Here is a 24,264-nt window from a genome sequence, read left to right on the forward strand (position 1 = left end):
AAACTCAAGGGACTTGCTCTCAAGTATGTGCGCATAGGATTGCAGCCTTAGGCACATTTGCAAGTGACGTCTACTGAACTTAATGCCCTGTCTTCTATGTAAACATGCATAGGATTTGACTGTACATCTATTGTACCAAATTGAAGAGACCACCAAGTAAATATCTTTATGATCAGGCTGGAAGTTGGAGACTATGCCTTGGAAGAAATATAGTTGTGGTGATGCAGTTGCAAAACAAAGGCCTAATTTTGAGCTCTTAATCTGAATGCACTAAACTGCAGTTTTTATTCTGTTTTCGAAAACCAGGAACTCTTATAGTACAACAGATGAGGGCAATACGCAACAAATAGGAAGACAACTAGATGCACATTACGCTCTTTCAGTGTTTTTATTTGAAAGGCTAAAAAATTAGATTAGCAGGGTAAGGTGTCCTTTTGATCCTTTAAAAATTCCACTATTTATTCAGGTACAGCTGCACCATCCGGATTAAGGAAGTTGTTTGTTCATCTCTTCTGTATTCGTTTTAAAGCTATTCACAATTTTCCTGTTTTCCTTCATCATGATGGCGTTAAGCAAGTTAAGGGTTTAAATTAATGTTTTCCTTTTGGATTTGGAATGCATTTATGTCAGTTACCATCACAGTTTTAGAAAATATATCTTCCCCAATCCCAGTTTTGAAAGATTGCTTCCTATCTTCCGGGATGTTGTGAGTCATTTCCTTTTGTGTTTATGTTGAACACTCGTGCACCTGAAGGAGGGGGAAAAATCACAGGCACTGAGCAAAACAGAATAGGGGGGAAAGGTTTGCAATGTAAGACTGAGAAGGTGGAAATGCTGTATTCACTTTTACATGTTGCCTGGTCCTCTTTAGATTCAAAATGATAACCTTTATAATGAGGGAATTTTAAAAAAATATGAGTTTAAGTAAGAAAAAAGTCAATGATGAGAGGGAAAGGAGACAGAATATCTGTTTGGCATTGCATAACAAAAGAAAAGACATATAGTTGGTCTGAGAAGTGCAGAGGTTCAGGGCATGGCAGAAGGCCGTTGAGACAGGCATTCATGAAGTTCCTCTTTGTGTCCACGAAGAGCTGCTCTTATTCAGAAAACTTATGGATGATTCTGCATTTGTGAGGAGCGACTGGAAGAGAATTTGAGTATCCTGTTTAAAGGAGTCGAGCGCCTTGGTGAGCAGATGGGCTGTGCCTATTAAACCCAGCTGAGTATGATTCATGCTTGACATGTGTGGGAAGTGCACCTCATGATATAAATAAAGGAAAAGGCAAGTTTCAACCTGAGTTAAATTGAATTGTCTGAGACGGGTTGTTGATTAACGTCTGAGGCTGCTGAAAAATTATGAAGGGGTTTTCTATGAAAAGGTGATGTTCTGTGATATCATAGATGACTATTCCATTTAATTGCTAGGAAACCAAGATGGGGAGATGCTTGGTTGCTGATAGCCATGAATTGAACTTTTGTTTGAGGATAATGCTTAAGAAATTAATATCTGTCCAGAGTGCTACAAGGAGACAACTTGAGGATGAAAGCTTTTGGTGTAGGGTTTTTTTTTTTTTGGTGTTTGGCTTGGTAAAAAACATAGTTGTTTTAGAATAGGTAGAAGAGATTGTAGGCATTAAGTTTTAAAGACCATAAATTAATAGATACATTATGATGAACCAATGGTACATTGATATATGGTGGCCACTGAAGTTCAACACTATACGCACAAGTGGATTTCTATACTGAATTGAGAAGATGTTATCTGTATTAGCACAATGTGTAATTATCTTAGTGAGAGGGCTTCACTTTTATGTACAGCCATAAAGGGAAAGACACAATTAGGATTTGAATCTGTAGTCTTTCTTGAACTAGTGTGCTCATGTGCCATCACTTGGTTCGGGTTGAAGGAAGGAACTACAAGGCAACAAGTCCAGGAAGTTCCTGGGTGTAGAAGTTTCTGAGCTGAGCTTCCTCTTCTGCCCTGAGCATTGAGAAACATGTTCTTGCAAGCTACACACATCTTCATATTGTTCCTTGTCTGCTTCTGTTCCCACCCACCACCTCAAAGCTGTTCAGGAGCAGGGACAGAGGAAGGGGGGTGCGGTGGAGGTGGACCGCCCTGGGTGTCTTCGCTGAGGAGGGGTGGCATTTGGCACGCCACCTGCCTGCGATTCCCAAGCCTACCCCGAGCTGTCAGGGAAGGGGGGAGCTGCGCTGCTTTGCCGGTGGCATTCCCCCCTTCCCCCTTTGTTTTGACAGCTCGGGGGAGGCTTGGGACTCACAGGCGGGTGGCGCGCCGAATGTCCGCCATCAGCAGGTCACTCTGCACCCAGTTGCAGGGGGTGTGCACTGCTCCGTGCACCCGAGCGGCTACCCCATGCTTGGGAGGGCAACCTCCGCACCCCACACCCCTTGGGAGTGTGCCCGCCCTGTGCAGCTCAGGCATATGCTCCTCCGCTGTTCGGGAGTGGGGTCTGAAAATCTGTAGGACAATTGGAAAGTTGTCTGAAGAAGGACATAGGTTTATAGTGTCTTTTATATGAATTGTTTTCCAGACTGCCGTAGGCTGTGCAATTTATGTAGCTGTTTTATGACTGAAAAATAGTAGGACTGGAAGATGAATGTTCTTTCAAGAGATGGATGAGGGATCACCATGTCAGCACTTGTTTGCCCCGTACATTACGGAGATCACAGAGCATGAAGTTGGCAAGTTAGCTGAAAGAGCCTGCTGATGTTAAAAATACAACCTAAGTTCAGGGTGGTGGTTGGTGATTGGTGATAAGCTTAAAATTAACAGATGAGTTGTGGATGACTTTGACATGGAGCAGGTGAATAGAAATATTTTAGAGATGTAATTCCATAAAACTGCAAAGGAGACATTCGTCATAAAAAGTACTTCATCGTAGAGGTCATGATGAATTTCTCGCGTGCCAAAGGAGGAAACTTAGTAACTTCTACAATTAATAGAGAGAAGGTAACTGTTAAAATTTGTGGGATGAAAATGTGGGGGTTGGAGGACTCATAACCTCTTAGAAATGATTGAAAATGTATTAAAGTGATTCTAAGTTGGCCTAAGTGTTGCACGTGGAAGGGTACACACAAAGTCTTCCTCTTACAGTGGGTAAAGCTGTAGACTGTTTCCCCCCAAAAGGCATGTAAGAATAGTTTGTAATAAATAGCTGGATTAAGTGGTATGGGACTTTTAGTTTATGCAGCGCCTACAGATAAGTTTATCACATATCACATTGAATATGAGACCGCAAATCCATTAATTAAAGATAAAATATATGGCAGGGTTAGATCCTTGAAGGTGGATCACATCCAACAAAATTGTCTTCGAAGCTCAGACTTAGAGGAAAACATCTACGAGACTATGTTTTGAAGCAATATCATTGTCTGGATGACATAAATTAAACTTTTAGTAAATCCATGCTTGTGTTTAGTACAAGGGACACTTAATGGCATTGCCTTTCATTGTCTGTGCTTGACCTTTTTATTAGACTCCTCAACAGAAATTACTCAGAATGTTAATTAGAAATGAGATAAAAGATTTTAGTCTATTTGTATTTTGTCATCATCTGCTATAAATGAATATTTCTTTAATGAAACAGCAGTGCTTGCAGTTGCTGCTGAGAAAATAAGTGGTTGAAGCTTTTTGCTTTTGCTTTGGAGACCACCTGCTTTAAGACACCCCTCCCTACCGTCAGAGTATTCAGGGCAGATTCTAATATTTTTTAAACAAAATACCACAAAACTTCCAAAAATATAATACCTTGCATGGAGAACTTTACATCCATCACATTGCACATGAAGTCCCATCACACACATGCTGAACACATGGGTGATGGGGTGGGCACATGACCACTGGATGTAGTTGTGCCAGGGAGTAAGATCTCCTTGACCCATGGAGTATGGCTGGCCTGAGATCACTTGTGAAACTGTCACTGAATGAGATTTGAACCTACTTATCCACAGTCCCAACTGGATGTTCTCGTCTGGTGAGCTACACACTATTCAAGTTGCATGTGGTAATTTATGACAGCCTTGTAATTGGCTTGGTCGCCCAGAGCTAGCAAAAAAATCTGTTAAGATGCCAGGTAGGAAAATTTAATTTGATTTATTGATTTTCATTAGATTATCTTGGCCTTGTCTGGCTTCAGGCTCCTCACTTCCTTCTACATATGACGGCATACTGTCCAGAGGTATAAAAAGGAGGAACCAGATGTGTTGACTAATGATGGCGTCTGGATGTTCTGATAGTTTTTCTTTCATTTAGGATACAGATGACTAATATACTTACGTGTAGGATAGCAGATACATGAAAATGTTTATTGGCTAGTAGCTATAGTTTTGTGGAATTGCAAAGTTTACTTAAGCATTTTGGGGAGAAGTGAGTAGAAAGAGGTGCAGTCAAACTACAAAGTGTGATTGTAATGTGATATAAGATTTTTATTTTAAAAAATGTTTTCTGCAACTTATATTTTATATCTAATACTTGGTATAAATTATCATTGTTAGCATTGGTTGCCATTCTTTCATAGCTAGTATGGAAATCATTTAAAGGACATGGTAACCACAGTCTGCCTTCCCACTGCTATATAATTTGTTGATTATGAACAATCAGATGAATCAAATTCTTCAACCTGTCGCATGCTCATCTCTTGAACCAGAATGTATATTACAAATTGTGATCAACGCTTATTTGTTGTTGTTTAGTCGTTTAGTTGTGTCCGACTCTTCATGACCCCAAATAGTAATACAGATGGCTTTTTAAAGTTTCATCCTATATTTATTTGATCCGTATTGTTAATTAGAATCAATTAGACCAACCTAATATTTCTCTTCTTTCTTCTCCCCTTCTAGAAATTAAGAAGCCACCAGTGGCCCCAAAACCAAAATTTGTGGTGGGACATAAAGTAGTGCCACCTCCTGTGGCACCTAAACCAGATGTTGTCCTTGCAGATGTTTTACAACCCACAAAGAAAACGAAACCAGCAATAGCACCAAAACCAAAGGTTCTCAATTGTTCACCTGTTCCTGAGATTAAAACTGTGCCATCACCTTTAAGGAAAAATTCCAAGAGTTTAGAAGAATGCAAAATAGACTCTTCTGAGTACTTGGTTCATTTGAATTACAAAAATGGAGCCCCAAGAGAAAATACTGCTTATATTATATCTGTGTGTTCATGCAGTTTTGAATGCATGCATAAATTTGGGAATGGGGATAATACTTGCAAAAATCCAACCATTTTTGAACAGCTGGAAAACTTAGAGAACATTGATAGAGCTGAACAACAACCATCATCATCTCTGAAATCTAGAACAATACTTGATAGCCATAATGGTAAAAGTATACATAAAAACAGGGTAATTTTAAAGGCTAATTTTTTAGATGAAAAGCTCAAAGATGTACTAACACAAAGTGTATGCCCCAATAACAGCTGTTTGAAGCAAACACCTTTGAACAAATTTGAAAAAGATAACATGAGTAGTTATAAAAAGGACATTAAAATTGAGTTTACAGACCTGGTTTCGCCATCGTCCAGTTTTGAGGAAATGATGGGCAATTCAAGCAACCATGCAGAGATACCTGGTATCAAGTCTGAAATGTCAGGAAATCCTCTTTTGACTGAAAATATCAAGAGTTCCTGTTGCTCGCTTAACACAGCACCTTTGGAAAAAGTTGATACTAGTGATTTGCACACAGGCATGTCCACAAAAGGGACCGAAGAATCTTTATCTTCATTAAGAATAGGCTCTGCACCATCCCCTAAATCTGCCCCAGTTCCAAAACCAAGAAAACTACGTGCTGCTCCATGTCTAATCCGGCAAGATGGCATAGATATCTCAGGAGAAGGAACAAAAGAGCTACTTCCTTCAGACTGCAGTTCTGCTGAGCTTTCTGAGCGCGCTGTTAGAAAAACCACAAAAATTAATGTTCTTTTTCAAAGTGTTTCCTATAACAACCGAGAACTTATACATGCACTTGATAAATCAGAGAGTCCTTCATGTGTTGCTGGGGAAATGATTCCGGAGGCAGAATCTGCTGAATCTGAAGAAATGATCCAGCAAAAGGTCTTGCCTGAGGTTCTGCATGAAAGCCCTCACCTAGTAGGAAATACTGAGCAATCTTTAGACCTTAACTCAGTAAATCCTGCTGACAGTATAATGGAACATAACTGCATGTTGGCTGCTAACGACAAAAAACCTGGATTTATAAGGTGTAGTAATCTTTCCATGAGTTTGCCTAAGCAAGTGAAATTATCGTGCAACCAGCCTGTCTTTGAAAGCCTAGATGATTTTGCACAAGAGAAGGAACATAAAGGTGCTGAAGATAAAGATGAAAGTTCACCAAGAGTTGTTCCTAAGAAGCCTCAAAGGCACAGCATCCCTGCCGCCGGACTATTGAAAAAAGCTGCATCAGAGGAACTGATAGAGAAAAGTGCCTACATTACTAGTGAACAGAGAGATTTAGATCCTCCCTTAGAGCGACCTCGTATAAGGCATTTGTCAGCCAAAGAACAAAGTACTTTGCAATCCTGTGATGCTCCAAAGTTGTCTTTGGAGAGACCTGTTTGGAAATTACCTCATCCCATTCTTCCATTTTCTGGCAATCCGGAAGCCTTAAAAAAAACCAAGAATGCAAAAAACACTCAGCTTGCAAGGGCTGTGACAAAACCTCGAGCCAAATCCTTGTCTTCTGTAGATATGGACAGAATACACCCAAAAGAGCCCCCAAAAGAGTCTCAAAAGAAATATTCACTAAAGAAATTCCTAAATATGAAGCTGTCTGTTTGCTTAATGAAAAGTGACTTCCAGAAATTTTTGACCAAGGGTAGCCAATCGGCAGATAACGGCACTGTTACTTTTTCCAGTGATGAAGCGCGTGGCAAAACTCGGAATGCAGCTAGTGCAACAAATGGAAGGAAAACTAAACCCTCAAAGGCACATTCTGCAGAAATGGGCAGCCTATCCTCACAAAACGGAAAGCAGAGGTCCAGGGGTCAGGATGAATCAACAAATAGCCAGAGATCACAGTCCTTGGATGAACAGAGTTTCCTATCGCAAGGACATGTGAATTCTCTTACTCATGACTATGTACCAGAATATGAAAATGTGAGCCATTATGATGAAATCCCAGAGTATGAAAATTTACCTTTTGTGCCAACTGATAAAAATCCGCCTTTTGAGTGGCACAATTCTAGCAGTGCTGAAGACCACGATGCTGATGTGTATGAGGTACAAGAACTGTATGATGCAACAAGGAGTTGTTCAGAATTTAGCAGGTAGGATACTGGAGTTGGGAGCAAATCATATACATTTTGGTGTCCATCTACACAAACGGTTGGTTAAACTCCTTCTGCAGACTTTCACAATGCAATCCTGTGTGTGTCATAATATATTCCATCTGACACACTCCCGATTGTATCCTCAAGGACTGGGAAGTCATATTTAATGAATTACGTTGGCCATATCACTCCATATTTTTGCATCCATACATGATCACAGTGGCGTAGCGTGGGTTGTCAGCACCCGGGGCAAGGCAAGTAATTTGCGCCCCCTAACCCGTGGATTTGCGCCCCCTAACCCTAACCCCCAGATGTTGCGCCCGGTGCGGCCGGCCCCCCCTGCACCCCCCACGCTACGCCACTGCATGATCAGCAGAGATGTTGAATAACTTGTCATTTTGGAAAGTGTTATTTCTTAAACCTCGACACATCCCTGGTTAGACACTTAATGTTGATTTAATGCTGACTTCTTGAGACTGTGACCAAATAATGTCTGCAACCTACTTCTTCATTATAGCTCAGTTTTGCAATCTTTTAATTCTCCCTAATAATTCTGGTTATTTCCCCCGTGCGATTATTAGGAGTGACTGAGAAGACAAAGCCTGTCTTTTATGCATAAACTGGAGAAATGATTCTCCAAGGAAATTGCCATCTCTTACTGCAACATTTTAATCAGTGTTCTTTAAATCTTTAGCTGAATCAGGTGGAAAGGCAGATATGGTTCCTTACAGTAATTCCCCACATAGTAATGTTGTTCATCCCTGCCCTCTTACCTGCTGTGCAGAGGAGGCCTCCAGGTGCTTTTTCTCCTGTTGCAGCTGGATATGTACACCTGGTGTATGTGTGCACAGGCATGTCCATGGAAGAGTTGAACATAAATTGACTACAGGGAACCTTTTTAAAGCTATACAATATATGTCTTAAATTGTTTGTACCATATACAGCCCAGGGACTGTTAGGCATATACATGAAGTTTTGAGTAATTTCCACAGGACACTTTTACCAATTCATGCATTTCTCAAAGAGGAAGGAAGATCTGCACCCCAGTGCCCAGATCGCCCCACCATAATGTGCATGTAAGGAATAAGCACCCTGTTTTATTTTGTTTTAAAATAGCACCATAAACTTTAGCAAACAGAGTAAAACTTTTTATTAGAAGTAAAGAGTAGCTGAAGTATTCTTAAAATGTACAGTGTGAATAAACCTTTCATAAGTCCTAGGACAGGGGTCAGCAAACTTTTTCCGCAGGGGGCTGGTCCACTGTCCCTCAGACCTTGTGGGGGGCTGGACTATATTTTAGAGACCCCCCCCCCCCGATTCTCCCTGTCCCTTCTCCACAGCACCGGACGAGCCCCGGTGCCTGCTTACCTGTGCCTTGTGAGCGACAGGGGCTGACGGCGGTGGCAGAGGGACGATGAGCGGCGTGAAAGGGCTGGCTCCAGAGAGGAGCTGCTTAAAATGGCGCTTAGCCAACCGCGGCTCAACAAAGCGCAGCCGCCTTCCTCCTCTAGGCGGGGCAGGGAGAAGCCAGGAGGAGGGAGGGAGGAGGTGTTGCCATGGTGTGTGGGGTGAATGGCGCAGCCTGAATGATCAGAATTCCCACGCCGATCCACGCGGCGATTCCCAGAGTGTCTGCGGGCCGTATCCAGAAGGCAATTGGCCAAATACGGCCCCCAGGCCTAAGTTTGCTGACCCATGTCCTAGGATATTCATTTGAACCGTGTCACATTTGATATCGGACCACAAAATTTTAATATCAGTCAACAGCTTTCACCAGTAATTTGCTGTGCTGTGCAAATAACACAAAAAATATTACCACTACCCCTTTTATTTTAATAATTAGTAGTAACATTCTTCTTAAACCATAAGTTAGTTTGCTTTTTAAGCAGTACATCCTTTTATATAATTCTGTTCCAACGGCAGCTTCCCTCCTGGATTGAGTAGCAGCTTAGTGAGAGGAGGACTGCCAACCCGCCCCCCGCCCCCGAAAAAAACATGATCTTCCTGTAAGAGCAATGTACTACGACACAATCACAGAAGACACTTGTAACTTAAAAGAGAAGCGGAAAGTCTAACAAAATCAGAATGGATGAAAGGCCTCTTTGTACGACTGGACAACAGCCTTTTCCTGTATGTTATTTTCAGCAACAGCTAGCTCAGGAAATACAAATTAGTATTAGATTCCGCCCGCCCCTCCCCCTTTATGGTGACATTCTAATCCCTGTTTTAGAACCCCTGATTCTTGTTATTGTTTATAGTAAATCAGATTGTAGAAAAGGATTTCCTATGCATCTTGGATAAGGAAAGGATTCTACTCCCTTCAACACTGAAAGCCATGGGAGGTCGTGGAAATTTAACAGCAAGAGTAAATGGGTTCAAATGTTTTTGTGTGTTTGGTATTGTACTAAGGTAGTATTACCAAGCTGTCAAAAACTGGTGCAAGTCAGGAGCTTTCTAGATGATCAGATAATCACATGGCAAAACTGTTTCAAGCTGCAAGTGGTGAACTGCAGCAATGACTGTTTCACTTTATGAAAAGCCAAAGCACAAAATTCCATGCAGATGGAAAACAAGAGCTCTGACAAGAGTTAGCCTGGTCTTCTCCTTAACATGCTAGTTTTATGTTTGTATAATTGGAGGTAGGGTTATTCTTATTATTAGTGCCATTTGTCTAAATACCCTCTCTATGGAATTGAGGGCCATTGTTAACTATGTTGGAGCCATGGTCCAGGTGTTTAACTAAACCGAACCCTTCATCATTGCGGCTCAGTAATTTTGGAGATTAAGTTCCCAGGGAGATCAGAATGAGTTACAGCTGTATACTTAACTAGTAGGGATGGGTGCCAAGTAAGGTGCACATCAAGGCAGGAATAGCATGACATTAGTAGCACATAAAAAGACCCAAAGCAGTGCCAAGATACTGAAAGCTGACAAAAGCCCTGTGGTGTTCAGACCTGTTTCCCTTATTGCTTTTACAGCTTCTACTAATGTGAACAATATGGTAACTTAGGAATTATTTAGACATGTCTGCACATGAGTCTGCACATGACTTTATTCTCTGTGTGCATAGAAATGCAGAGTGCTGATACTTATGCTTTGTTTGATAAGAAACTAATAAAATACTAGGGCAGGGGGTTGCTCTGACATTTTTTATGCTATGCACAGCCAATAGATTCTGTATAGCACTTCCATATTGTTTTTCTGGCTATTTAGATAGCTACATGGGGATCAGAAAATATGCTAGCAGGAAATATAGGTCCATCATCATTCTACTGTGAATGATGTCATATAACTATTGCATAGACAAATGTTGTTAAGAAGCTGGTGTTAAGATGAACTGGGATTAGATTATATGCACAACACAACAAACACACTTCAAACCATAGTTTAAGATCCTAGTTAGTAAACTAGCATTAAACCACACTTAGCTAGTTCCCAGTTATGTCTGAAAGACCTAACTAGCTAACTAGGATTGAGGTGCTAGCCTGGGGTTCTTTGAGAGGCTGGGCGGGGTATGAATTTAATAAATAAATTCTAAAGGAAGGAAAGGGGATAGTGGTCCCTGTGCTAATTCCCAGATGCTAAATTATGGTTTAGCTTGTTGGCGACGGTAAATCTGAACTGGCCCAATATGTACCTGAACCTTTTGCAGCTTTCCTGTAGCAACTATCCATAGTATTTATAAGTGGACACATTTTTATTCACAACCTACAGCATGACACCTAATTAGCAGACCACATTTGTATTTTGTTTCTTCCCTCCTTAAAGGAGGGGTGGGGTAAAATTAGGATGGCTTCACTTAAAATGGGTTGGGTTGGGGTTCAGTTAAGGATCAAAAGCCACCAGGAGATCCTTTGTTGTTACAATAAACTTTTATAGAAGATTGAGTAGCACAGCCCAAGCTATTTTGAGAAGCCAGGTGAGATATGAAAGGTACACACTCTGGAACAGTTGATGTTGCGATGTTGGAGCATGCTGGTTGCAACTTGTCAACTGCACACATCCTCTGCTACACTGCTGTTGATCAAGACTGCACTTTGTTTCACTGATGGGGCACCTTTTTCAGTTAAGTGACCACTAGGGTTGACTGTGCAGCCATGAAGATTTATTTATAGGAATCAGGTGTGCCTTTCTTTAATACTGTTAAGTGTACAAGTGTTTTTTTTTTACTCTTGCTAAACTGTCTTCATATGTTTAGGAAGTCTTCATTTGTATTATGTGAACTTGACTATTCTTGCAATAATTTATGTGGACTTGCATGCATCTGAAGGTGGCACAAGCTAAAATTGTGTGTAATTGATAGGCTTTTGACACACTTGAGAGAGTATCCAATTAAATGAGACTTCCAATGAGTATTTACTGTATACTGATAAACTAGCTGCTGGTTATGCTGTTAAGTTGAAAATAAGTATCAACTCCCCAGAACTGAAGCATCAGATTTGATATTACTGTGTGCAGATGTTGCTATTTCTTCTTGAAATGAAAGCTGATATATAAATAACAACAACAACATTATTTGTACCATAAAATAGTTTGTACACACACTCCCAACCATCCTTCCATCTAAGCAAGCAACATTTGCGTGTCGAGGTCCCCAGGTCCACCCCAATAACTCACACATCACACAGAAATTTTTGTTTAAGATTTTTGGCATAATTTTGGCCACAACTTTATTAAAATACAAATTTGTGAGTGATTGCGTAGGTATTGGTTGCGACTATCTGCCCCCGCCATGGGGGACAGACTGACATTCCGCACGATGCGAAAGTCAGAATGGGGGAATACACTTGGGGGTTACACGGAGCAGGGAACCTGCCCTCACCCCAAATGCAACCAGGAGCTCATTGCTATGGCCCGAGCCCCCTTGACAGAGTGGACAAGCAATAGTTAGCCCCCAATTCCTTTAACGGAATCCCTTGCAGCAGCAGCATTAGAGGGGCAGGCACAGCCAATCCATGCCCCTCAACCAACCAAACCATAAACCAATGCCTAACTGCGAACCTTACAAGTTGTGACGATTTGCTACGCAGTAGGCAAAAACCAAATGGCCCCAGCCAATCAGCCAGATGGACAAAATTCCTACCAGGCCCCCGCTCCAAAGCAGACGACCCCATGACAGGCATAGCAAGGTCAAAGCGAACAACCCTATTCTAGGGAGGGAGGGACGGGCAATCCGATGCATGGGCGAAAAGAGGAAGCCCTAGCCTCGTGCAAGGAGTTTTAGTATTTCTGGCTGTCAATCAATAAATGGCAACATTAACTTCTTCCCAACAACAAGGGAAGCCCCAATCGCATCAGTGGCCAATGATCAATTAGCCCGCCCTCCAACTTTGGAGTGTCCTGGAGGCCCCCACCGCAACACGTGCTCTCCATGAAGGAGAACACGCTTTATCACAGTTCAGGGGCACATTCCAGGCAGGTAAAAACACTCAAGAGGGGTGCAAAGTAGAACCAGTAGCCTGAGAAGAAGTGCTGTGCTGGGGGAGGGTGTAGAGTATGCCTTGGGGGCCAGAAAGAGAAGTCACCTTTGGTCCCAGGCCTTAGGTTCTCCTCCGGACTACTGTGACAAATATGCCCACTCTTAATCCCAGTAATCCTGCATCTTTAATCATTGTAAAAATAAATCTTAAGATTTTGGGTTTAGCGAGATAAATATGCAAAATGTCTGGTAGCAGTCTCATTTTCTGATGAAATTATGCTGAGAGTTGTGGTTGGAAATATTTTATTCAACATAAATGTATTTTCCCTGGTTTGCTTTTTTGTTACCTGCTCTGAACTTAAAGTTAATAAGGCAGCACCTAGTGCAATATTCTTGCATTGTGTTTGAGCTGATACTTTTTCAAGAAGTGTAAATTATTTGAGTTCAGTGAAAGAGACTCTTGCTGTGGTGTGTTGGTGTTTGAGAGGCAGCTGGCTCACATGATACAACAGGGCATTCTTACTCAAAGACTAGTGCAGTGATTTAATGGTGACTTGTTTCACATGACTGCTAATGCAGAAGTTTCTCTTCCCAAAATAGCTTATATGCGGTAATCCTTGACACTGAAAACGTGGGAGATTAATATTTCAAAGGAAGTGGGTACATTTTACATTTTGTTCATTTTGTAAACTTATTCAGAGATGTTGTGTAAATTTGAAAAACTGGTATGAGGTCAGGGGTTCAAATAAAAAAGGAGTATTGGACAGATGTTTAAAAGAGATTCTATCGAATTAATAAGAAATCTAAGGGGAGAAGATATACATGGTTTCAGGTGTATTCAGTTGCTTTTAGGATTGCTGCACCTCTGTCACTTGCAGTGTTGTGGACAGATGTAAGCCATAAGTTTTTCTGCTAGGTCTTTGTTCTCGGGTAAGACTAAGGTGTCGGGTCCTCTCCCTGGACAAGGCCCCGAGTACCTTCTCACAGTGGCCAGGGCTGTGCTGCTTCACACGTCATCCTGTCTTTATAGGATCCTCCAGTAGTTTGTCATGAGATCCAGGTTTCAGAACTTGGTTGCTCCTAGAATTGGGAATAACCTTTCCTAGAGGTCAGAATGGGCCTTAGCACTAGATGAGAGTCGGGGGGGGGGTCCCTTCTAACTCTGATTCAAGTTTCTGCCTGGCTGAAATGTGTCCTTGAACTAATAATAATACCTACCCCTGAACTTTGTCTTTTCTTTCATAGTTCACTTATAGCAGACTTGCTGTACAATGCATAAGACTAGCAAAACAGTGTGTCCTGAAACTATTGGCACAATTGAGCTACTTTATACCACTTCATTCCTTGCCAATTATTTCTAGGCCAATTGATTTGGAAGGCAAAAGTAGTTTGAAATAACTATGCTCCCTGCTCCTCCAAAATATTCAATAAATGTCTTACTAAGCAACATACTTTTTAAAAAATCATTTGATTATATGCTAGCATTAGAGGAACAAGCACCTTCATGATGTCAGAGTGGCCTTCCTCTCTGAGTTGCTATAAGAAGGTGGGTGTATCTAATGAAAAGTGACAGCATCTTGGGTCCTAACAGTGTGGAGTCTCCAGGTGTCACTTAAAAAAAATTATTGTGGCAGCTGTCAGAAAGCATTTTTGTTGCAGACTTGAGCTGACTTCTATAATAACTAGTGTGTATATAAATATATAATATACATCATCAGTGGAATCCTATACATGCCTGCTCAGATTGCCCTAGGAAGAGGGATTGGTTGCTAAGCCACAATTTCTAAATTGTAGCTCGGTTACGGGGAATAGGGGTATCCTAATAACTCTCAACACTCTTAAACTATGGCTCCCATAATTCCTTGGAGGAAGGCATGACTGTATAAAGTGGTATCATATGTGTAGTATGAATTGGGCCACAGTCTTCTAGCACCATTGTACACTATGTTCTAAAAATATGTCCTTGAATCCATAAGAAACTAAATGAAGGAGGACAACTTTCATGGTTGTGTCACAGAAAATAAACGAAACCATGCATATAGAGAGATCCTGCGCTTGGTCCCAAACATTGACAAAGATATATTTTTGCATCAGTCTGGAAAATTTAAAAGGCATCCACCAAGATGTTTAGCTTGTAATGCTCTTGGAAGGCCATTATAGTAACCGTGAAACAGTCTTAGTAGCAGATCTTAAGTGGATTGCTCTCTCATTTCTTTGGGATATGTTAAAGAATTTAGGATTGTATTAGCAACGAAGTAGCCTTATTTAATGAACAGTGACTATGCCTCAGCCAAAGCATTATAATACAGTGTTTTATATTGTAAAACAATTGTTTCATAGGTCCTCAGTAGAAGTACTTGATGGCTCTGATTTGGTGTTGGAAGATGAACATTCAGATGATGAGATGCTACAGAGAGATGTTGATAGCTCTGATGATGATGATGATGATGACACAAATTCAGACTCTAGCAAAGGAGAGCCTGATACACAGGAAAATAAGCAGGTAGATACATATTGTGACTTGGAGCTTAGCTAACTTTCTAAATGGAGAGAATTTGGATCCTCTGTGAACTACTACTGGCGAATAGGAGCAGAGCAACATTTTTCACCATTCTCCCCTTTCTCAGTCACTGCCTCTCAACCAGTGCTCCAACCCTCCAGAGTAGATTTTTGAGGCATGGCGATCAAGGGAAAAACACTGGTGGGAGTGGCCTGTTAGAACTTCTACAAGTGGCACATTAATTAGGATCAAAGCAAATGTGTTCCTCTGGCATTCTAATGTTAATTTACTTCCTCCATTTCTGTACCACCTCTTAGTATAAATACAGGCAATTTGTCACTCATGTAACAGCGCAGAAAATGCACCATTTTCAGCACCAAAAGAGGGTGAGGCACAATGGGGAATCCCCACTTGCACACATTCTGGGGATGTGAGCAGCGGCCAGGAACAGAACTCTCGCGTAAGTGGTGGTTCCCCTTTATCCTCAGCTCAGAACAATAAGAAAAGTACAGTAGGAAGCAAACAATAATAACATTATAATCATGAAAATTAAAACATTGAATGGAATTGGTAGGAGTAAAATCATCACAGTATTGACTGGGCAAAATAACACTTTTCCATTAGAAGCTTTGTTTTTTGTCTCCATCCATCCCTGGGCCCAGTCCAACTCAGCCTCCAAAGTTTACTCAAATTACTCAAATTTCCTGCTTGGCAGGGGGTTGGACTCGATGGCCCTTGTGGTCTCTTCCAACTCTATGATTCTATGATTCTATACTGCACTTGCCTGTTGCTATTAGGAATGCCTATTGCCAGAACTTTGTGAGGCACAGATATAGTTAAAAATCTAATGATGTACATGGAACATCCCTGGAAAGTCATACTGGACAATTCCATCTTCATTGGAAAGCTTCTTGTGTTTCACAGGACATGTATTAGTATACATGGAGCTTAAGACTTAATTGGCAAATATCGTCTTCTTTCTCAAGCTTGCCTACCAAACATTGAATCTTGCAGTTGAGGATCAAATTTCCTTCCTTCCTTCCTTGACCGTTGCAAAACGTTGTGCAGCTGCAGAGAAAATTAAAAGCATGTATAAATTGTTAGCCAAACAAATATATATTTCTTGGCCTTGACAAGCTCTGATTAAAAAATAACTGTTTGAAAGTGAAGACAATCAACTTTTTTAAAACCAGAGGCTGCGTGTTCTCATTATTAGACCATAATTGGAGAACTTTCAGTTTCCAGTTACGCTCAGTAACATCATCCTGACTCCAATTTCTTTCAACAGATAAGAGGTGCCATTTTTAAGACAGACTCCTAAGTACCGTAGGTAGTAGTGGAGGAAACTAGCAATTAACTGAACATTAACATTTTTTATGGCACCTAAACATGAATTCACTTGTATCCTGAATACTTGAAAGTGGAGATGAGTGTCACACCCCATAGTCAAATTTGACTGGACTTAACTGTCCAGGGGTCCTTTACCTTTTTTTACCTGAATACAGAGTACAGAGCAATAGGCCAATAAAGCTGTAGCAGAAAGAAACTAAGATTTAGGGCTGTTGCATTGTTCTGAAAATAGCATGTCTGCATTCTACAAAGTTTAATTTTATTTGCAGATTAAAGCAGCTGGGAAGAAAACAAAAGTTTATCATATTGCTAAAGAAATAATGAGCTCAGAGAAAGTGTAAGTATTGGTGTAAAATTTAATAATTTATGCATGGAAGTATGTATGTTTTTCCTTTGCGGTTGAGATAATATTTACTGTTCTTGTTTTTGTATTAGGTTTGTAGATGTTCTGAAGCTTTTGCACATTGTAAGTATTTATTTCACTTCATAAGCATGTTTGCTTCAAAGTTAATTATTTATGAAGTTCTTTTCAGAAAATGTATTCAACTGAGTTTCTTAAATGTGCATTCTTTTAAAAAAAATAGCCTAATGAAACAGCAATTAAATATCAACCCAAACTCCTGGAATGCTTCCTAATGAATAGAAGGAATAGAATGTTTGAGGTGCATTAATTTTCCTGTTGAAGTGCTGCAGGAAGTTTGAGTGTTACAAACGTACTTAGAATGTGTACTAGAATATTTCTAGGCCTGCAGATGGAAAGGTGGAAGGTCTAGCCGTCAGAAATCCTGGTGCATTCCCAGTTTGGTCAGAAATGCAGTAGAGCAGGAGGAGGGTGCTCTTCTGTGATTTGTTTTTGCTTCTGACCTCTGAAAGCTCTTGTTTGTGTGCGCACAGGTGAACGTTTGCACATTAAAGAATTTATTAACACAGGTTTAATTTGTTTATGGTAGCTTTTGAGTTGCCAAGTAGTCTTTTGTGCTGGGATAGAAAATAGCATACTCTTACCAGCTCTGTGAACCCTGCCATGAGACTTCATGACGCAATTCATGTAACTGAGGGGGACAAGGGCAGACTCACCCTTTTAATGCCGAGTTCAGATTTATTGCTTCCTGTTGCCATGCGCCAGTGAAACAGGTTGTCACAGCCCTATCTTGCTGTCATTTTACCTGCATCGCCTTCTCTTAGAATGCGTAGGCTTGGTTGTGTATACACTGAAGAACATCCAAACTGAAGGAAATACTGAAAAGTAATACTTGTAGGGTGTGTTAATACTTAGCTAGGCATTAAAGGAATAGAGTTTTTCTACAGATTGTTTTCAAGTATTACAAGAAATATGTGAGCCTGACTTACTAGGCAGCCAGGTTTGAACCTGACGGTTCAGGTTTTGCTGATTCTTGGGCAATCAAAGTTCAGAGGCTGAGGACTGCTTGCTAGGTCAGGGCTTTTTAAATTTCGCAGTGAGTCTTCCATTAAGTAAAATAGAGCTGTTTGAAAATCTCCAGATGGAAAGCAAAGATCCCCACAGTCTGTTTTTTCTTCTTAATTTTAGGAGTAATTGGGGATTGTGGAGTCTGGTGCAGCTTTTTTAATTGTCAGTAGGAGCAAAGTATAGTTTGATGATTCAGATGTAAATGAAAGCAACTGATTAAAGCAGTGTTCAAAATGGGAGGAAGGAGCATAGGTGCGTATGGATCTTTCATGTCAGTTGAGACATTGACTTCACCAGGGTTTCTCTTTGGTAAATGTGCTGGGCTTATAACCTCACAGTCCCAGTTAACAAAAGATTCCTTTGCAAATCACTTTCTGCTAGCTCTTCTAGTTGGCCAGTAGTTGGGAAGTGTGACAAAAGAACTTTAAGGTTATAGGATGTGTGTATATATATGGATTACATGACATCAGGCATAATGAAATGCAATTTATATATAGTAGTAAGACTTTTGAATTTTAAAAAAGATGAAAGGCAGTATTTGATTACACCACTGCTCCAACATTTCTTGCAAGATGATGCAGAAGTTGTTGGGGGTTTTTTTGCTTTAAAGTGGCAGTATATGAAACTGTACCTTGCTAGTCTGTAATTCAAGACTGCAGCACCTGTAACCCATTAAAATTTAATAGAGTCATTGAGCCTTTCCTGGGACTCACCTAGGAGCCACATAGGCATGTTAGAATCTGCATATGCATGTCAGAACCTGAAGTGACTTGGCAGTGGCTTCTGAAGATGGACAGATGTACTTTTTATATTAAAGAATGAAGAGGGAAACGTCTTCAGTGCAAAGTGTTGCACTGCTGGAAGCCTGTAACGAATTTTGCTGTATCTGTTGATTTGCTGCCTGTTTTGCAGCTCTAAAAGACACCAGACCTCTCTGTTAAGAAAGAAAGGCAGTAAGCTGCAGTATGCGCTTCAGAAATGTGGTGAATAATTTTCTCGTCTCTGGTACAGCACAAACAATTGAATTTTCTGCCTTGCCTGCTCCTATTACAAGATAGTTTTACTCCATCCTTTTGTGGGAGAAAGATCGCATTATGTGCTGCACTAGGCTCAAGAGTTTTGGATCACTGGACCTGCAGTTGCTCAGGCAAAACGTTTTGTTTTTCCACATAGCATGAAGCATACATCTGTTCTTGTTTTCTTTTGCGGGCGGAATGTATAAGATCAATAGGGAGAAGGAATAATTAGTTGCAAGTCTTAAGCCAAAAAGAGCTAGACCTCACAATTATTAGCCTTTGACTGTCCTAGATTCATGAATAAATTCATTCAAGATTGGGTCGCAACATAGGTCTGGCTTGTGCAAGTTAAGAGTACACACATTCCCAGCATATTTTTCCTCTTATGTTTTTAAAAGTGTTCCCTGTTAAATGTTATGCATCTTACGCTTTGCTTAAAGTTCTCTGGAGCTCCTGTGTTCCATCTGGGTTCGATTAGCTATAGTAGTTCCTCAATTTATTTCTCTGTGTGAAGGCAGTGTTTGAAGGTCACCCCCGGGATGTAAAATGGCTAGTTAAGTTTTGTGTCGCCAGTTGGCTTACAACATACAAAAACACAGCATTTCCATATGAATGAGGCCATCTGTTTCCACTGAACCCTTGTGCAGCTGAGTCTCCAATACCAAACCGTACCTCTGTTCCTTTCTGCTTCAAGTCCTCTAATCTTAATAGGGGCTGTAAGGAAAGGAAAGTGCTGACCAGTGTTCACCCACCCCCACACATGTTGCAAAACAGCTGTGCGTGCATTTACATAATTGCTTTGCCTTGTTTAGATTTGTACATTTCTCCTTATTGCACTGTTTACATAAAGTATAGCTTGGCTGGCAAAAATGAACTGAACCCACTCAATGGGTGGGTTAAGTATGTAAGGAGATGGGGTTTTTGATCTTCCCCTTACCGCACAAAATAAAAGACAGAGAAATTCAGAAAAGAGCACATTCTTGAGTATTTGGCTCCATATACAGCCACTTCGAACTGTAATGTCTTCCGCTTCCCATAAAGTGTCCTGGGAGCTATAATTTAAGGAGTTCAGAGTTGTTAGGAGACACCCATTCCCCTCAGACAGACACAATTGCCAGTGACTTAACAATCAGTTCTACTTCCTGGGGAACTCTGGGAATTGTAGCTATTTGAGGAGAATAAGGGTCTCCTAAGAACTTTCAGCACCTTTGACAAAATACAGTCAAACAGCTTTCCATTCTATTAGATCAGAAAGAGAAATGGATTGTGGCTAGGTATGGTATTTTCCAGGCAAATTTTCTCCAGAAGTTGTACCTATTTTCTTCAGTAAGCTTAAACATAGGATCAGCTGTGCCTGAACTTCCCTTCTTTTCCAAAGCACAGAAGTGAGAGTGTCTGACCTTGGACTGCATATCTGGTCCTGGGGAATGTGGCCAAATGGGCCTTCTGCATGTATACAAGGGAAATGGTGTGACCTATATTAGTTGCTTGGAGACCAGATTTTCAGAGGCTCTTTGTGTGCCTGTGTTTGTACTCTAACAGGATTTCCGGGATTCAGTAGCGCATGCTTCCAGGCAACTTGGAAAGCCAGTCATTGAAGACAGGATCCTGAATCAGATCCTGTACTACCTACCTCAACTGTATGAGCTTAATCGAGACCTCTTGAGAGAACTTGAAGAGCGGCTGTCCCACTGGTAACTACATATTCAGAGCATAGATTCCTGCTTACTTATTGGTTAGAATATTGGGATATTCAGGCTTCTAGTATTGTGTGCTGTTTTTAGACCACAAAGTTGAATTACGAGTATATGATGTTGCAATGCAGCTATTTTTGAATTGAGATTTTCCCTGGATGCGTGTGTGTGTGTGTGTGTGTGTGTTTATGTACTCACATATATTAGAAGTTTGCAGCTAGATTGGCTATTGGGGGTCAAAGGTACTAAGTTCCTTTCCCTCTTCATCTTTACTTTCTATGACCAAATCACTCCTAACTAAATGAGCCTTTTTAAAATGTTTTTTGACCCTGCTTGGCTGTGTTTGCTATTTTTGCCATAGGCTATTTGGGTGATTGGGGCTGAGGTCAGGACTATGACATGGGAGGAGGAAGACTTTAACTATTTGTTCCACCATACTCCTAATCAAGCCTCCTGCTGCCATTTGGCTGCTAATTGCAGTGGGAAGATAGCAGCCATTGGTACCAATGGGTGCTTTCCTCCCCCTTTGAATAGCAGGCATCCCCCCACATCTGGATCAGGGCTGTGGTAGAAAGGGTTAAAGCTCCACCTACCCCAAATGTCTATATGTGAAAACTCTCAGCCAGTGTGGTGTAGTGGTTAAGAGCAGTAGATTCGTAATCTGGTGAACCGGGTTCACGTCTCCGCTCCTCTACATGCAGCTGCTGGGTGACCTTGGACTAGCCACACTTCTCTGAAGTCTCTCAGCCCCACTCACCTCACAGAGTGTTTGTTGTGGGGGAGGAAGGGAAAGGAGAATGTTAGCCGCTTTGAGACTCCTTCGGGTAGTGATAAGGCGGGATATCAAATTCAAACTCTTCTTCTCTCAAGGCCAAGCAACATTAATAGCATCGTGTTTGGTTAGAGCCTGAGTTCCGCTAGGCAGCGTAGCAAGGATGGAAAAGGAGACGGAAGAAAATCTGATTTTTTGTCATAGCTTTTGCCCTTATGAAGCCAAGTCAGATAAATCTTGACTAGGCTTACAAGGGCCCCTCTTTTTACCTTGAAGGGTATATATGAAGAAGTGAGGCTTGTCCAATGGCCAGATTTAGCTCAAAGGCTACTAGCTGCCCCCTTCTGATTTCGATGCCCGTTTCAATAGCAGTCCTGTGGAACATGTTGTTAAATTGCAAACACTTTCATTCTTAACACATGAAAGGGACTGAGCAGAGGAGGCCTGGGGGTGGGCACTGTTTTCCCAGGATGGATGTTGAGGTCCTTGTGTAGAAGGAATAGAAAGAGGGAGAAATATGCCCCCCCCCCCCGGTCATGCATTCTTCAGGTTTAAGTTCTAATTGTCCATGGTGTTAAATTCTAGGATTGACCACCAGCGAATTGCTGATATATTTTTGAAAAAAGGACCATACCTAAAGATGTATTCAACGTACATCAAAGAATTTGATAGGAATGTAGCTCTCCTAGATGAGCAATGCAAGAAGAACCCTGGGTTTGCTGCTGTGGTTCGAGACTTTGAGGTAATGGAGCCTTTTATCAATGGTGTCAGATGATACAGTCCATCTTTTGACTTTAGTTTTCTCTAAGGCCTGGTTTGTACAATGCCAGAATACAAAATGCACGCACATGTCTCTTGTCAGATTTTTTTCACTTTTGGTCCCTTTTTAAAATGCATGTGAGCAGAGATTCTACACATCCCCCATAGTAGCTTGGATCTTTTTTAAAGGATCAAGAAGCAAGCGATAAGAATAACATCTGGTAAGCAACACATGTACATCGTATTTGGGCATAATATGTAACTGGAAATAAGTAAACATTCTCTTTACGATTACTGTATAACCAAAGTTCTGCAAGGGGAGTACAGCAGAGCAAACGCCTGGAAATTTAAAACACCCAAGTCAGAATTCTCACTGAAACATTCATTCTTAAAAGCACTGATTCTTCAAAGATACAATATCATGAAGAGTGTCTTGGAATCTCTTTGCGATCAAAAGATTTTGTTTGCCATATTGTAGTTTACAAACTGTATCTAGTTCTGTTGACAGATTTATAAAACCTATACATTTAATGAATTTGCAAAACCTGATACGGAAAGCAACAATCGAAACTAATATATATTTTATTTTACGAAGTTTGGTGACCGTGGACTTACAGCTAGCAAGGAGGTTTGCATCAGATGCAGTTTGGCAGCAGCATTCTTTGCCTGTTCTTTCATCCAGTGAAATGTATAACTGAGGTTAAGAAAATAAATGTAAACAAGAAAGGAAGTAATATTTCCTCTATTAGTGAGGCTCTCGTCAGCCCTGTACAAGTCTTCTGTCCACAATAAATGACTTTTTCAGGCAATTTGAACTGAATGGAATGTTAGAAGCCAGTCAAGCCTCTTGGCTGAGTTTCTTTCCATTTGAGATTCAGTCTTCTGCCAAAATGCAAATCCAAAGCATCGTGCTACCATGTTTCCTTAATTATTGCTTGTTGAGTCTATACCATATGTTGATCTGAGGCACCATGCGTTCATCTAAATTTGTCCTCAGATTTGTTAAGTCAGAAAATCCTTATTTTCTATCACGCTTTGCAGCTGCCTGTCTGCTTTTATGTGGCACTAAAGTAGCCACAATTATACTTTGCTCATATGGGGGTGTGGAGGAAATGATCAGAATGGTGAAGCTGTTGGTGTCATACCATGCTGACATGTTGGCTAAATTCTACATCTATATAAATGTGAGCCAGCCTAAAGTCTTCTATAGGTTGCTTGTAGGGTGAGCATTTGGGGCTTTTTAGTTTAGAGAAAAGGCAAATAAAAGGGGACATGATAGAAGTGTGTAAAAGTATGCATGGTATTGAGAAACTGCCTAGAGAAACATTTTTCTCCCTCATAATCAGGGCCCCAGATTAAGATCTTTGGAGACCCTAAGCACTTAAAAGATTTTGGTGCCCCCATATAGATCTAATTCAAAATATTGTTTCATTTAATGGCTAATTCAGCCCCGCTCTTAATACTAGAACTCGGGGACATCTAATGAAACTTAAATGCTGGAAGGTTCAGTACAGACAAAAGGAAATACTTACGTTGCCCCTTCCAACTCTACAATTCTATGATTCTGTGATTCACAAACACATCATTAAACCATGGAATTAACTCCCATAAGAGGCAGTGATGTCCACAAATTAGATAGCTTTAAAAGAGGATTAGACAAACTCCTGGAGGGCTATCAGTGGCTACCAGATAACTATACTCTCCCTCCACTGTATGCTTCTGAATACCAGTTGCCAGGCTAGATGAGCCACTGGCTTCATCAAAACGTCTTTCTGCAAAGGCAAAACCACAATTGAATAACAGCCCATATTAATAAAAGAAAAAAACAATACAGCTTGCAGACAGTAGCAAGAGTAAACTATTTGGTCTGGTTCAGACAAGTTGTTTTAAAAGAATGTTAAGTTTCAAAATCCTGGGTGTTTTCTTTTTCAGATGAGCTCCCGCTGCGCTAACTTGGCACTGAAGCACTATTTGCTCAAGCCAGTTCAGAGGATCCCCCAGTACAGGCTGCTTTTGACAGGTAAGAGCTAAAAGTCA

At 40.8% G+C, this 24,264-nt stretch overlaps 1 protein-coding gene and 1 long non-coding RNA gene across 2 annotated transcripts in view; one reads left to right on the top strand and one right to left on the bottom strand.

The window, feature by feature from the left end:
* Positions 1-24,264, top strand: part of FGD6 (FYVE, RhoGEF and PH domain containing 6) — a 54,937-nt gene that overhangs the window by 7,055 nt on the left and 23,618 nt on the right. Inside the window, exons 2-8 of the mRNA XM_081209628.1 lie at positions 4,864-7,285; positions 15,048-15,210; positions 16,827-16,894; positions 16,993-17,023; positions 20,545-20,696; positions 22,054-22,210; positions 24,160-24,247. Of these exons, the coding sequence (XP_081065754.1) occupies positions 4,864-7,285; positions 15,048-15,210; positions 16,827-16,894; positions 16,993-17,023; positions 20,545-20,696; positions 22,054-22,210; positions 24,160-24,247 (3,081 nt within the window). The remainder of the gene's footprint in view (positions 1-4,863; positions 7,286-15,047; positions 15,211-16,826; positions 16,895-16,992; positions 17,024-20,544; positions 20,697-22,053; positions 22,211-24,159; positions 24,248-24,264) is intronic.
* Positions 22,221-24,264, bottom strand: part of LOC308595514 — a 35,256-nt gene continuing 33,212 nt past the window's right edge. The window contains exon 3 of the long non-coding RNA XR_014012074.1: positions 22,221-23,999. This is a non-coding gene — a long non-coding RNA (uncharacterized lncRNA). The remainder of the gene's footprint in view (positions 24,000-24,264) is intronic.

The sequence above is a fragment of the Podarcis bocagei genome (assembly GCF_964188305.1).
Source record: "Podarcis bocagei genome assembly, chromosome: 10".
Classification (NCBI taxonomy): domain Eukaryota; kingdom Metazoa; phylum Chordata; class Lepidosauria; order Squamata; family Lacertidae; genus Podarcis; species Podarcis bocagei.